At 35.4% G+C, this 15,157-nt stretch overlaps 1 protein-coding gene across 2 annotated transcripts in view; it reads right to left on the bottom strand.

Moving 5' to 3' along the window:
* Nucleotides 1-1,953: 1,953 nt before the first annotated feature.
* The window catches only part of LOC5577977, a 305,412-nt gene continuing 292,208 nt past the window's right edge, over nt 1,954-15,157 (bottom strand). For both annotated transcript variants that reach the window (XM_021843222.1, XM_021843223.1), the window contains exons 3-7: nt 12,691-12,905; nt 12,465-12,622; nt 12,170-12,400; nt 11,823-12,109; nt 1,954-4,023 (exon numbers count right to left, since the gene is read on the bottom strand). In XM_021843222.1, coding sequence (XP_021698914.1) covers nt 3,734-4,023; nt 11,823-12,109; nt 12,170-12,400; nt 12,465-12,622; nt 12,691-12,905 — 1,181 coding nt within the window. In that variant the 3' untranslated portion in view covers nt 1,954-3,733. The remainder of the gene's footprint in view (nt 4,024-11,822; nt 12,110-12,169; nt 12,401-12,464; nt 12,623-12,690; nt 12,906-15,157) is intronic.

Here is a 15,157-nt window from a genome sequence, read left to right as displayed (position 1 = left end):
GGGGAGGGGGGTGTCAAAAATTGACCAAAAATGCTACGTCATTTTGGACGTTGCCTAAGCCTGAAAGAAGAAATGTGGATTCGACGCTCTTCTACTTGTCGCAAGCTCACTAGAATGTTTTCTTTTTTTTAATGTATTCAAATACCAGTTTGACCACAAATATGAGCAAGATTTCTACTGCTGATGGTACCAACGATCAATGGAGTCAGTTTTTGTGACTATCAGGCTTATAGTTTTTGTCTGTCCATTGCCGTCTGACCAAACAAATCGCTTGTATTCCTGTGATTCCGTCGTCCTTCGGATCCTTCCGCTATCGAGAAAAAAGATTTTTTTGGGGTCTCTTCAATAATTCTAAATGTCAACCTACCATGTTTGCCGATGTTCTCAACGCTACCATGTTTGATGATATTCTACATCTCTAACTGCAAGTCGTTAGGGGTGATCCATTAATTACGTAAGGAAATTTTCGAGGTTTTTCAACCCCCCTCCCCCCATGGTAAGATTTTTTGTATGAAAATTAAAAATAAATTGAATGGCGCGTAAGAAATCTCAAACCCCCCCTCCCCCCATAAACCCTTACATAATTAATGGACAGCCCCTTAAGAAATTTAAACTTATCAGCGATTTCTTACAAGCAGTTTTTTTTGTTCACTATTTCGCATGACCCACGCACAATGGTCCGAACCGACATTTTAGCAGGAAAAAATTGTTTTCTATGTTCTCGTTGATTGCAGACGTTCGATGTGTGACGAAATTTGTGGCTGCACTCTTCTGTAAACTTTTAGAATATGTTATTTTGCACAACTTTGTCGAAGACACTTTTGATCTAAATCTTCATTTGAGTTAAATAAATTCATTTTGAATGTTTTAACTTCGGGTGGACCCGAAAAAATCAGTTATTTTGGTCTAACTTTTTTATTTTCAGTTTTACGTGAATGTGGTCTTCAGAAGAGTTGCAAAGGAAAAAAACATTTTTGCTGAACATCGCTAGTTTGTAATTCTTGTGTTTTTGAAGTTGTAAGCAAATTAAAGTGAAAAACTATGAAATTTTTAGATGCCCATAATTAATGAAGTTGGTTCGATATTAGACAATAGGCAACAATAGGCTGTGAGAACGGGCTGTGAAATGGTGAGCCGACAACTAGGAAGGAGCGCCCAACATAGCTCTGGTCCTCACAAGTCCCTACCTCACGCTTCCACGTGTCAAACGATGACAAAGACCGCCAGCTAAGGGTTGCGTACTTAGCTGGTAGTGCAGCCTGGGCACTGTTGTCCTTCTGACATCAGCTAGAGTGAGGAGGTGCGTCTCGAGCGTCTGTCCACCAAGGAGGTGCGGCTCAAACAGCGTATGTTCTGATTCTAAATCCTTTTTACATTTTTTTTGAAGCAGTTTTAGTCGTTCTTAAACTGCGGGTACAACAATTTAAAATATTTCTGACTTAGTTATAAAACAAAAACTGCTCAAAAACATGAATTGTCAACGAAAAATACTATATTTTTCAATTTTTTGTCTGTTAAAGGTCAATACTTAAGCTAAAAACTTGTTTTTCTCATTTGATAAACCTTCTAAATAGCCTTAAAAACATTTTTTCATGAATATTATAATGAAAATATATTTGATTTTTTTAAATATGTGCACTCTTTAACTCGTAGTTGAAACAAGATACTTTATAAACTTCAGTTAAACAGTAAAAATATAATTTCTGGCGAAATCAACATTTAGAAGAATCTTGACATTTTTTAATTCAAAAATAACGTTTATGCGTAGTTTTCGTTAAGAAATCTTAATGTTTTTGGCTCAAAATTTGACGTTTCTCATTTTATGTGATTTGAATTCAGAGGAGCACACGAATATTTGGTTTTGAGAACTTTCTAAAAATAAGCCGCACCCTAGTATACATCAAACGTCAACAAAAAAATGGAAAATATGTCATCATATAATATATAAAAAAATTATCGTTAGTTTTTTATTGCTCTAAATTTCGTTAATTTACATTAGTTTTTATCACTATGTATGCATATCCGTTCAATAAGAGGGCCGAATGCGGAAGATATTAAACGATGCTAGAGTTATGTTATACTTATTACACACATATGATTTCTATATTGCAGTGTTTTTTTGTATTTTACTAATACGCATTTTGATATTCACGCATATTTTAGCACAACCAACGCTAAAGTACTGTTTTAAATGTACCTTTAAACTTTGCAGAAGAAATCTAGCTGCTAATATGCCTCTAAAAAGTTTTAACACTCCAAACGTTGGTGATTCAATAGGTATGCTGTAAATCTCTAAATTGCAACACATATAAGAAAAACAGTTTTGTTTTTTCCTTTTTTTTTTTTCGAATACTGTTATCTTGTTGAAAATCGTTTGTGCTCAATGTGTGGTTGTTCCAATTCATGTAAAAGTTGTCCAAATGATGTCGATAAAATCAAGTGTATATAATGTAGAAATCACAATGTATGTTTATGCTATTATTAGCTCTAGGTCGTTATACTCGGATAGTGGATGGTTTACAGTTTAATAATTAGTTTTGTAGGTCTAGTTGAGAAGCATGACACCCAAAAGTAACGAAATCATAGTAGGAAACGTGTTCTGCACTTTCCCAAGCTTCTCACGCGGCCCGCTTATCGATGGACGTCGTTGATTGACCATAGTATTGCTTAGTTAAATCTATTACCTTAGAAATTAGTTTTTATTGAATTTTACATTGCGAATCATTCGAATCCATATTTTTAATGTTATTAGACTAGTATACCTTACATTGCTTATATCTGTTTGCAAGAATTTAGTGGATGAATTTGTTCCACTTCATTCTTTTCACAATATCTGCAAATTGCCAACCAATGGAGACGAAATATAAATGTACAATATTGAATTTGATCAATCACAATTTTTGATGTCGATGCTGTAAAAATCCTTACGTTAAAACTTTGTTAAAATGTAGTCGCATAAAATTTGTTGGGCAGTTGTTTTCGTTATCGTAAGCTTATTTAAAACGTAAAGGTTTTTTAATTCGTTTTTTCTTGTGGTAAGCATATCCTTATAGTCTATTAAGTTGCGTTGTGTATGTACAAGTTCTTGCAAACCAAGTTGAATTTTTCAATCACATTTCAATAAGGCTGTTCATTTTCGAGCTTTTCCTGCATTTGCTTGGCATCGAGTTACATAATCATCAATTTTCGGTGAATAGGAAGAGTAAACCAACTCGATATTTCGGTTACTTTGTTTTTTTTTTATCGCAAAATTAAGTAGAAGTTTTTTTTGTAGATATGAACAAATATTACGGAAAACCAAAAAAAAAAATTCATTGCTTCAAAAATAAAGAAAACTTCACGATTTTGTTCGTTGATGTTACCTTATGTTACGATGAGTTAACTCTTTTATGTACTCAAAAAATACATCACACAAAACATGTATGAAAATTCGACAAATGCAGAAAATTTAAGGGTTTCGTGTGAAATTCCATGATAACTCCATACAGATAAAAATGAAAATGTTATTATTGGATTTGATAAATCCGTATTGAGCTTTTCAAAAACTTCACTGCAAGCAAAAGCGTGCATTGCTTATGATCCCTTACTGGCTCGAGCTTATCGTTAGAAATCTAGCACAGTTGTTAATCTTTCCGATACAGCGTTATCAATTCGAGTAAGGCGTTCGTTATCCGTTAGTTATTAGAGTGTACGTTATGTTTGTTCACTGAGATCACTAGTAAGAAATCGGGTTTTAGGCGAAGCTTTTGCGCAACATAAGTCCCACGGTCATGAAAATAGTGACGATCATACTAGCAGGAAGATGCCGGCAGCTACTGCTCCTTCCAGTTTCCTGCGGCTGGCTGATAACTTCACGAGTGAAAAGAATGGTTTCCTCGACCTTGGCATTCTCGCTAGGACTGGTTTCTGCCATTTTGGAAACGTGAATGCTCTCGAAAACGTTTCCTGCGCGGCTATTTCGGGCCAACTTTTGGTTCGCCAGTTTCAGTTGACGAAACTTCTGGTCGATTTCGGAGGCGGTACCTGTGGAAGATAAAGCAGTGGTAAGATTTTGAGCCTACAATAATGATACATTTTTTCTGAAAGAGTAGAATTCATGGGGAAATATGAGTAAGATCTTGCTGAAATAATCATTTTATCCGAGAAGACTATAACATTTGCGAAGAAATAAAAATTGTGCAATGGAATTTTGATTTATTAGCGACAATTTTGCCGAACTTGTTGTCGATTTTTTATCCTTGTACGCGATAGTTGGATAAAAGTGCAAGCTATTGACATTTCTGTTACTTTATATTAGCTAGTTAGTGATAAAACTTATTGTGTATTTTTTACACAATAAATTTTATCACAAATTTCCTACAGAACTCAAACAGTAATTTAAATTTTGGGTGGAAAAAGTATTTAAAGTTAATCTTATATGTGTTTTATGATGGACCCAAAGGATTTTTTTTTTTAGAATTATTCTACGGATTGCTTCAGGAAGTCATCGAGGGTTACCTCTAAGGACTCCTTCAGATAATTCTCAAATAATTATCCGAGGCTCTTCACTAGGTCATACTGATTCCTAGCGGAATGTCTACATCAGTGCTTCCCAAACTTTTTCAACTTTCGCCCCCTTGAGGTCAATATCAATCAAGAATCGCCCCCCTGATATGTGATTCAAGTATTTTAATAAGGACAAAAAATGTATTCGACTCGCATATCCAAAGAATCATAATGCAATAACTATTATGTACATTTAAAAATATTTTCTTAAATATCGGTAACCTGGGCTGTAAATTATAATATCGATTTTAAAAATATCTTGCGTACATTACAGGCTACTGATTTAGTCGGTAAAAGTTTGGTCCAGTTTGAACTTAACAAATGTAATGTATTCATAGGCGCCTTGTGACATAGTTGGGGGCAAAGTTCTCCAAAACTGAACCAAATGCAATGTTTTCCAAGCAAACGCATTTATTTTTACTCGAATGTGTCATATTTTGGTGAACTGCAATGATTCTGTTCGCTATTGTTCGTTTTTGAAAGATCTCACCCCGTGAATTGTAATTTATCTGCTATTTTTAAAATTACTAGAATAATTTTCAGAAATTGTGAGTAATAAATGCCTGACGTTTCTAACGCTTTTCTTTATCCAATCAAATACCCTGAAAATTATATGAAAATCCAGAATGTTTTTCAACTCATTTATCAATTCAATCTATCAAAAGGGTGTTTTTCTAACACCAAGAAAAACTCGAATTTTTCGGACGTTCTGGAGGCATAAATCCAACGCATCTTTGAAATTTCTCTGAGTTTTTTTGTCTTTGGCATCGCTGGAACGCAATTTTTGTAGGCTAAATTTTCCAAAATTTGTTTATAAAATGATTAAAAACATCACAAATGGTACTCTAGAATTTTTTTTGTAAAAAGCTGGATGCCAGAAATATTAACTTCCAAACTTTAAAGTTCACATACAAAAAAAGACCCTTATATATATTGGGCATCTGCAAAATCGCGTGAAAATCTCAAATGCTGACCATTCTCAAAACTCACATGATATTTAAAAAGCTCAATGAATAACACAAATATTTTGTGTTTGACAACCATGTAATGTTGTCTATAATAATTTTAAAATGACCATGATTAGAGATATAAGGATCTAAGGTAAAATAGTCCTGAAAATATTTAAGTTTGGAATTGATTAACCTTCAAATGTGTGTCTCCCAAAGGTTATGAGGAATTATTTTCAAATGCTCCCATGTTATCTTTTTCGCCCCCTTTCTGGATTTTTCGCCCCCCAAATTCTGTTTTACACATTTTCGCCCCCTTGAGCCTGAAAATCGCCCCCAGGGGGGCGAATTCGCCCACTTTGGGAATCACTGGTCTACATAAAATGCAACGGAAATTCTCACTAGGGGCCTCAATAAATCTTTCAGAAACTTTTACAGTGATTTATTCGGGATTTCATCCAGAAAATGTTTCAGAAATGCTCACAGTGATTTTTCATTTCAATAATTATTCCTGAGATCTATCTAGAGATCCATACGGGAAAGTCTCTAGGAAAACCCACTATTTTTCCTAGATATGTACTTTGAAAGGAATTCATCAAAAGATAGGACTCTTACAGTTCTACAAGAAATTTCTTCCCAAATAATATTTCTTCAGATTATTAGATCTCCAGTTTATCCAGAGATAACTCCAGCAAGTCATTAGAATTTCTCCAGAATTTTCTGCAGGATGTTTTCTAAGGTTTTCTTAAGTAATTTCTTGAATATTCTTTCAATTATTAGTGATTAATTGATAAAATTCTTTGAAAACACAATCACGAATTAGTCAAAGTATTCTAGTGTCTTCAGCAAAGTGATGGTTTATTGTTTTAGCCATAGGCCGACACTGATGACGGCCTTACAAGTAAGGTTGAAATACGCGTATATGTCACAGGATACAAACTCTTGTGGAATTAAATGGTATAATATAGTGGTTCACAACCTTTCTGGAGTCGCGACCCACTTTAAGAATCTACAAGCCTCTAACGCCCCCTAAAATGCTTCTTTGAAAATTTACGAAACCACAATGTAATGTTTATGAAGGTCTAGGATTACTTTAAATCATATTTATTGAGCCAAGACCGTTGGCATCGTGTATTAGGTAGGTCCCTCAAGGTATGGCCAGGAACCTTTCGATCAACATGCCCTCAATGTGATAAGGATAACGTTCAAATCCGTGAATATATTCGGAAATTCGCCGAACATCATGTCGAAAAATTATTCGAGAACCATCCCAGGAATCTTCCAGGGATAACTACAGATATCTGTCAAAGATAGTCTAATATATCAACATAAAAATCATTCAAAGATGGGATAAAAAATTTACTGAGAATCATGCAAGCAAATCTAAAATAACCTAAACAAAGAATGAAATCAACAAGGATATTGCCAGGCAGCTTTTGAAGCATAAGGAGGATTGGAGGTAACGATTTAAGTGAACTTTTTCAAATATTCTCGAATCAATAATGTCAAGAAAACCAACATGAGTTTGCCGAGAAACTCCCCAAGACTATTTTTCCTAATATCTCATTGGGATTCCGGCATGTGTCTTGCCGAAAATTTTTGAAAGCGTGCAATTTTCTAATGATGCACAATAATAAATATCGAATTCTCACTAAAGATTCAGCTATATATTTTGAGAAGCCGTCAAACTGTTTCCGGTACACTACGAAGAAGAAATCGTACTAATATTTTATTATCTTTCAAGTACATTGCAATGGTTGCGCGAAACCCCTGAGAAGTCATCATGGCCCCTGAGGGTCAGCAGACCACTGGTTGGGGATCACTGGTATAGTACTAAATACAGTTTAATTTTTTTATAGGTATTCTACTAAACGGCTCGACATTTTCTTATCATAGGTATGTGTTTTTTAACTCTTGAATTTTTAAATCGCCGCAATTTGGAGACCAGTAGTCAATTGATTTTTAAATACATTTTGAAGTAAGTGCGGTTAGTAGTTGGCCTTACAATCCTTGGGTGAGACAATCCTTGGTCTTACAATCCTTGGCTGACCCTCCCCCTTTTCTAGGTAACGGAAAAAGCGTGGACACGAAGGGACTAAAATTGACCTCAAACGGATGTCGCAACGTCCAAATTAAGTGTTGGGGGCAGCTTTAGACCTTGCGTTCACTTGACAGTACAGTCACCCCACAGTTATGGATCAACTAAGGGCAATTTTTCAGAACAAAATATGATTAAAATACATGGTGACGCTGTACATATTAAACTTACCTTCCTGATACTGCAGAATATAGTTGTTTTTGAGAATACAGCTCAAAATTCGCGGTTATTCACCAAAAAGTGTCGATTTCAATAGAAATTCCAAACGATGACCACCCCACAGATGTGGATCAGTGGGATCAAATTGACTCATATTATGGATCAAAACATTATAACAGCAATTTATCTGCGAGGCAAACGAATGGTGTTTTAGTGAAAGCATACGTTTTGGCGTTCCTTTCGGAATCGTCTTATCTTTGATTCATAACTGTGGTATGAGTTTCAATGCCCCACAGTTATGAATCAACGCTTAATATGGTTGACATTTTAGCTCCTACGAACGTAAATAATATACTTAAGCATATTATGATTGATTGCGATGCTGTACAGATCTATTGTTCACGTAGGTAAAATGTGTTTTGCGAAATTGCATCTGTATTTGATGAGATATTCCCGTTATAATCCAACTCTGATTCATATCTGTATGCTATCCATAACTGTGGGGTGAATGTAGTTGAGTTGAAGTGTGGTGAGAGTTTGATTGTCAAAATCGTCAAACCATTATTCGCAAGTTACGAAGAAGGCATTGAATCTAAAATTGTAATTGTTGGTTGGTAGGAGAAATAGTTGTTGGACCAAAATTGCAAGAAATGTAAGATGATGAATTATTCCTAAAAATGTTTATAAAAAAAATATGAATTACAGCTTTTAAACGCAGTCTAACCCCTAAAAAACGTGTTGCAAAAAAAAAAAACGAGGTCCGAAATGAACCCAACATGGTGTCTTCGGTAAAGTTATACAGCAAATCAAGGACTGCCTAGCGACGACAAATTGAATTGAGAATTCATCCACTAGGTGACACTACACAGAAAGAAAAATCCATGTAAATTTCAGCGTAAAAACGTGCACATAAAGGGAATGCTAGATTTGTCGCAAATTTACATGATACATCGTGTAAAATTACACCAACATCATGTAAGTTCCTGCTATACATCGTGTAATATGGCATGGACTCTAACCGATTACACGACAGTTGGCATAAATTTACATGATGTTGATGTAATTTTACACGATGTGTCATGTAAATTTGTGACAAATCTGGCATTCCCTTTATGTGCACGATTTTACGCTGAGTTTTACATGGATTTTTCTTTCTGTGTAGAGATAAATTTTATTCAATCATCTGTATCTCAAGATCCTTATCAGCTAGAAGGTCCGAAACCACCTCGACATGGTGTCTTCTGCAAAGCTGTTCAGCAAATCAAGGGCTATCTGGTGGTGAAAAGCCTGATTGAGGATACCTCATGAGGATCTATACCTCAAGAATATTATCAGCTAAAAAAAAAAAATAAATGATTTGAAATTCATCCGCTATGTGGCGCTAGTAACAAGAAATCTTCAATATTTTCTATTTAAAGGTATTCTCGGCAAAGATATTCAACAGATTGAGGGCTACCTGGAGATGAAAAACATTGGCGCCGACTAGAAATCATTACCAATGCGATTCAAATAGTTATAAAGTGTGCCATAGACTATATAAATAAGCCAATCAGATTTGGAATTCAAAACCTGATTGGGCACATGGTCATAGCAAATCTGCAACAATCAGCTAGAAGGTTGTCTGATTGGAAATTCATCATGTAGGTGGCGCTAGTAAAAGAAGTCTTCAATTTTCCCTATCTCAAGATCCTTATCAGTTAGAAGGTTGGTGTCGTCGGCCAAGCCGTTCAACAGATTGAGGGCTATCATGTGGTGGAAAATCTGAGTAGAAACACATCCAGTAGGTGGTGCTAGTAACTAATTTTCTTCAATATTTTGTACCTCAAAATCCTTGTCAAAAGTCTGATTGATAATTCAACCGCAAGGTATCGCTAGCATGAATTTTATTCATTTTCCAGAATCTCTATATACTGGAAAAATAAAGGTTCGTGTCTAACGGAGAAACATAATTGAGGAATAATCAGATAGAATCATATTGAAAGTTGTTTTTCATAGCTTCCTAATAGTCTCTAGTAGCGCAGTGGCATTGATTCTGTTTGTATATGGCACACTTCATAAATGTTTGAGTAACGCATTGGTAATGATTACTGGTCGGCCATATATTGGCGCCGATATTTTTCACCCCCAGATAGCCCCCAATCAGCTGAATATCTTTGTTGAAGATACCAAGTTTCTAACTGTGAAGGATTTTGAGGCAGAAAAGATTGAAGAATTATTTTTACTAGCGCCACCTAGCGGATGAATTTACATTCAGACTCTTTACCGCCAGATAGCCCTTGATCTTCTAAAAAGCGTTTCCGAAGTCACCAACCTTCTACTTAATAAGGATCTTGAGGTACAGACAATTGAAGAATGTATGTCATTAGCGCCACCTAGCGGGAAAATTCTCAATCAGGTTCTTCACCGCCAGATAGCCCTCATTCTACTGAAGAGAAGATTGGAGAATTATTTTGCTAGCGCCACCTAGCGGTTGAATTCTCAATCAGATTTTCATCGTTAGATAGCCCCTGATCTGCAGAATAACTTTGCCGAAGACACCAACATTCTAGCTCATTTGGATGTTGAGATATTCATTTGAGAATACTTTCCCGACCAGAACCACATAACAAAATTATAACACATTTCTATCAGTAGCAGTTAAAAATAACAAAAGTTGATATAATTTTGTTATCAAGATGCCTTTGTTCTCAATTTGTTTTATTTTCATTAACACATTTATAACAACATTTGTTATATTTTTGACATCTCTTTTATAAGTTTGTTGCAAATAAAATCCGATGTCATAAACAGTAACATGATTTGCAATTAATTCTGTAATTATTTTGTTATAATTATAATAAGGTTTGTTATATTTTAGTTTTGATTGGTGCAAATTTTGTTAGAATTTTTGTTATTTTAACTACTAACGGTACATGTTTTATAACAACTGGTGATATAAAAACATCATATCAGGGGAACACACTGTTATAATCTTGTTTCTTCCATCTGGTCGGGTTTGGACCCCTCCTGTTCATGCTTTTTCCGTTACCTTAAAAAAAGGGAGGGGTCCCTGTCTCACACAAGGATTGTAAGACCAATAAATTCCATTCACTTTAAAATATATCTTAAATTGATTAATCTACTAATTTCCGAATTGTGGCCGCGGGCTCTTTAGGGTTAATTGGTTTCTGGGTTTCTGGTGAAAATGTCTAAATATCACAGAATAAATTTAGTATACCTGTGACACTTTATCAAATTAGCTCATTCTTTGGACAGAATTCTTGTTTTGACGTGTAATTTGAGATTATGGTGTTGGAGAAGAGAATAGGTCTACTGCCGATTTTTTTCCAGATATTCCACTAGAAGCGATTCTTTCTGGTGTTAAACTATGAGTTTCCTCAGAGATTTATTTCAGAGGTACTACATATAATTTACCTCAACAATTCTTTCGGAAATTTCACCAGAGATTTATCCACGACATCCTTCAGGAAACCTTGATGAATTTTTGCAGGCACAGACTAACGAATATTTTCGGGATTCTTCCAGTATTACCGAACAGTACCGAAAAAAAATCTCTGAGGAATTCCATGAACTACTCAAGAGGAGACCAATGTTTTTAAGTTTGTGGTATCTTTGGTGGACGAATACTGAAAAGTTCAGATGCTTTTTTTAGATTTTTAGTAGAAATCCTTTTTAGTTGTTCTTAAAGGGATGTCTGAAAAGGTTCTTGCACCAATCCTGTAAGTAATTGTTTGTGTGTTTTTGAAAATACTTCCTAAGGAACTCCTCGATGATTTTCTAAGATATTATTATTATCATCTCTTATTTACCATTAGGATAAGGAAGGTTACTTCATGCCGGTTTTTAACAAAGCCCACGAATGATTTTTGATAAGATGTTTAGCAAAAGTCTGAACTTTTATTCAGCCACACTTGAGCTGTGTCAAAAGTTTCAATGGCGTTTACGTGTACGTTTTACAAGGTTATTTCAGATAAGTTTCAAGTATAAGGTCATAAAGATCTTTGGTTGATAAGAAGGGTAGCTGTGGGAATCGGAAAAGCAGAACCTCATTGAATATTTTTGTCGATACTCACTCTTGTCGGCATTTTCATCATAGTTGACTTTAATGAACGTGGTCATCGTCACTTCGTACACTTTGTTAGGATCGGTAGCGCTCTGGCTAATCTCTCGTCGCCGGCGGCCATATGCAGTCTGTCCATTGCTGCAGATAACTCCCTTGCATCGATCTACACAAACATTGACGGTACCACGGAACTGCACGTAGGTCGATTCAGGGAACTTGAACGCACGGAATTTCGCCGTTAGCAAATCACCATCAACGGTATTGAAGTTCTCGAACAGGTACGGGTCGACTGAACATCTGAAGAAATATGAAACAGTTTAGATATCATCAAATAGATTAGAGAAAATGTCTACATACCCGTTGTAGATGATAGTTTCTTCCTGCGAGAGCGTATCAGTAACCTGCATGTAGTTGACGCCCAAGCCGTAAATTGGAGCTGACTTGTCGTCGAGGAAAATTTCCATTTGCAGGTTCGTGCCTGGACTCACGTTCAAGTCGCCGGAAACTCGCACATTACCTTGTCGCACAGCAATGTCCAGGGATGGTTCAGGCGCACTTCCGGTGATATTGGATGTGATTTCCAAGTCCCTGTGAAAAAGTAGACGAAATTGATTAGTATTTGTACCATTTTCATGTTTATTGAAAAGCGTACTCTGGTTCTTGGAATCCCGCAGGCAGCACATCTCGTTTAACGATTCCGTGAGTGATATTGTACAGAGGTCCGTTAGTTATGCACTTCACATTGATGACTTCCTTTCCAAACTCTTGGTCCCCTTCGATAATGACTCGATGGTAGAAAACTTTTTTACCCTTCAAAGGTAACGTAATTGTTAGTGAACCTAATCATTATTTCGAGTATACTTAAAAAAAAGCCTTACAGTGATCTTATTGACTACACGGGTTACGCCACATTCGTATATGTTCAACAAAGACAGCTCAAACTCCGCCAGTGTGTCCTTGATGGTGGGTTTACACTTTGGTTCGGGGTATCCTTTCATGCCTTCTAGGTATACGGAGGTAGTGCTGGTGTCGTTGGACGGTAGGGCCACATTTACTCGCATCTGGTCTTCCGAACAGAAGACTTTGTGAGAAGCTGAAATTATAAAACATAAAGATGTATATTAGTGACGGAAATGAAATATAGGGGTGATCGGAGCAATATGGGCCACCTTATTATTAGAATAATTTTGTTTACGAACCAATCTTATTTCGCGCACAAATTTTTCAGTATTATCAGAAAAATCAATGGATTGGTAAAATTTACCTGAATAATAATTATAATGGTCTTATATGCTAAATTGAAAACTGCAAAACATTATGTACAAATTTGTACATTTTTATGAACATCTCGAGTTTTTTTTTGTATGGTATTCAGTTGGAGCTGCCTGACAGCTGAATTTGTCAAGGCTGAACCCTCGGTCTGGCTTTTGCCAAGTTTCCCCTCTACCAGGGCCAATACTCAGACGGACTAGGCTATAGTGCCCACATGAACACTGTTTTTTATTCGTATTGTCATTACTTATACTGTCAAGTCAAAATGGTTTTGAATAATTTGTCATTTAAGTGCTATTCTGATTACTCCTGCCTTTTACGTAAGATTAGGGTCTTAAATGTCAATTGTCGTCAAGTATTAACAAAATTAGGCTGTTTAGTAGTAGTTCAAGTTAATGTCATTTTTGTTGTTAAAAGTATTTATTGGTCATTACGTTCATATATCCTTAAAGAAAAAAGTCACTTTCCTTGTCTGTTCAGTTTCTCGAAACTAGCAAGTGTACCCTAATGATCGATCTCAGCGTCTTACTTTCAATAGTCATTATTATAGTGAATATTTAAGAGTAAAGTTACCTTAGGCTTCTATTACAGTCTACTACAAGATTCACTTTTCAGTGCCAAATGCAATGCTTCAGAACGCCTACTTTCTACTTGTAAATTTTGCGAAATTGAAGCTGGAATTAGATTATTTATGCCGTTGTACAAAAGAGGTATTTCTTATTATGGCAATGTAAAAACCATATTAAAATAAGATTGTCGCCACTTATTTCTACTCAGTGAATCTACTAGTAATTTTCCTCAGAGTAATATTCCCTACGTCGAATATGACAACGATGTGTCTAGCTAGCTAATAGTAAGAGTGGCTACGGATCATTCAGGTTAGCAAAAGGCAAACTGATCGTCACCAATAGTATTAATGTCCACTTCGAATAGATTAATTATTTGAAATGGGCATCAATTCTATCAATGACGCAGAATGTCCGTTGGATCACATCCGAGATATTATTGCGTCTATGCCATATAAATTATGACGCGGCTTTAAGCAAAAAATGCCAAAATGTGATACCACCACTACAGATTACGCCTTTGGTTTCCATCATATGAGCTAATGGCCTCCCATCGCGGCAAGGTCGCATAACCAAGGGGAGGGTTTTATGAACATCTCGAGTTTTTCAACGAATATTCATTGTGGAGGCTCATTGTGGAGGCTATTTGAACTCAATCCGGGTCAAATCCGGGGTGGCTCCGTATGTTCATATTGTCCCCATTGCCCTTAAGTGAATTTTTATTACACATGGCAGCTCTAAAACATAGCAAGTCATAGAATGTAAACAAAATTCTGAATTTGAAACAAGTTGTTTCGTTGATTTCCTCAAAAATTTCATGAAAAAAATGTTTTATAAGTATGTCACAAAGCTTACACTAAATTATAATAGGATTGAAATGACACTATCATTAATGTTAAAAATTACTTTGTAACTCAGTCAGTGAAAGAGGTAAGTGATCAAATGCATGCTCAAGTTTTGGTATCTGTACAATTGATTACATTGCATGTGATTTTTAAAAGATTTTCAGGGGGATGTTCTTAGACAAAGTAAGTAATCAAGAGATTTTTCAATTTAATAATAAACAGGAAGTAGTGGGTGGTTTGTGTGTTCTGCTTATCTGCATAGCTTTTGAAGGTGAACCGCTTTTGAATTAAAATAAAAAATCTCTTATTTTTGTCTTCGAAAAACCCTCTGAAGCTTTTTAAAAATGAAGTTTATGAGTTAATTTCAAACAAAACTTCATGTTGTTCATAGTTCGTCATTTGAATTGAGAAAAATCACAAAATTTTATAAAAACAGAAATTTTGCAGAAAAATCTTGAGTTACTCAGTCAGTAATTGTTTAAGATATTCAATCAATATTTCTCCAAAAATTGCACCTGTATGTTTTAATGTTGCTACGTAAGATTCCGTCAAGAACTTTTCCAGGAATAGACTTATGCCATAAAATCATCAAAAGTTTTCTCTGTGTTTTATCCACAAATTCCGTTGAAAAGTCTTTTAGACTTAAACAATCAAATGTCTTT

The sequence above is a fragment of the Aedes aegypti genome, chromosome 2, assembly GCF_002204515.2.
Source record: "Aedes aegypti strain LVP_AGWG chromosome 2, AaegL5.0 Primary Assembly, whole genome shotgun sequence".
Lineage (NCBI taxonomy): Eukaryota > Metazoa > Arthropoda > Insecta > Diptera > Culicidae > Aedes > Aedes aegypti.
This window is presented reverse-complemented; position numbering and strand designations above follow the sequence as displayed.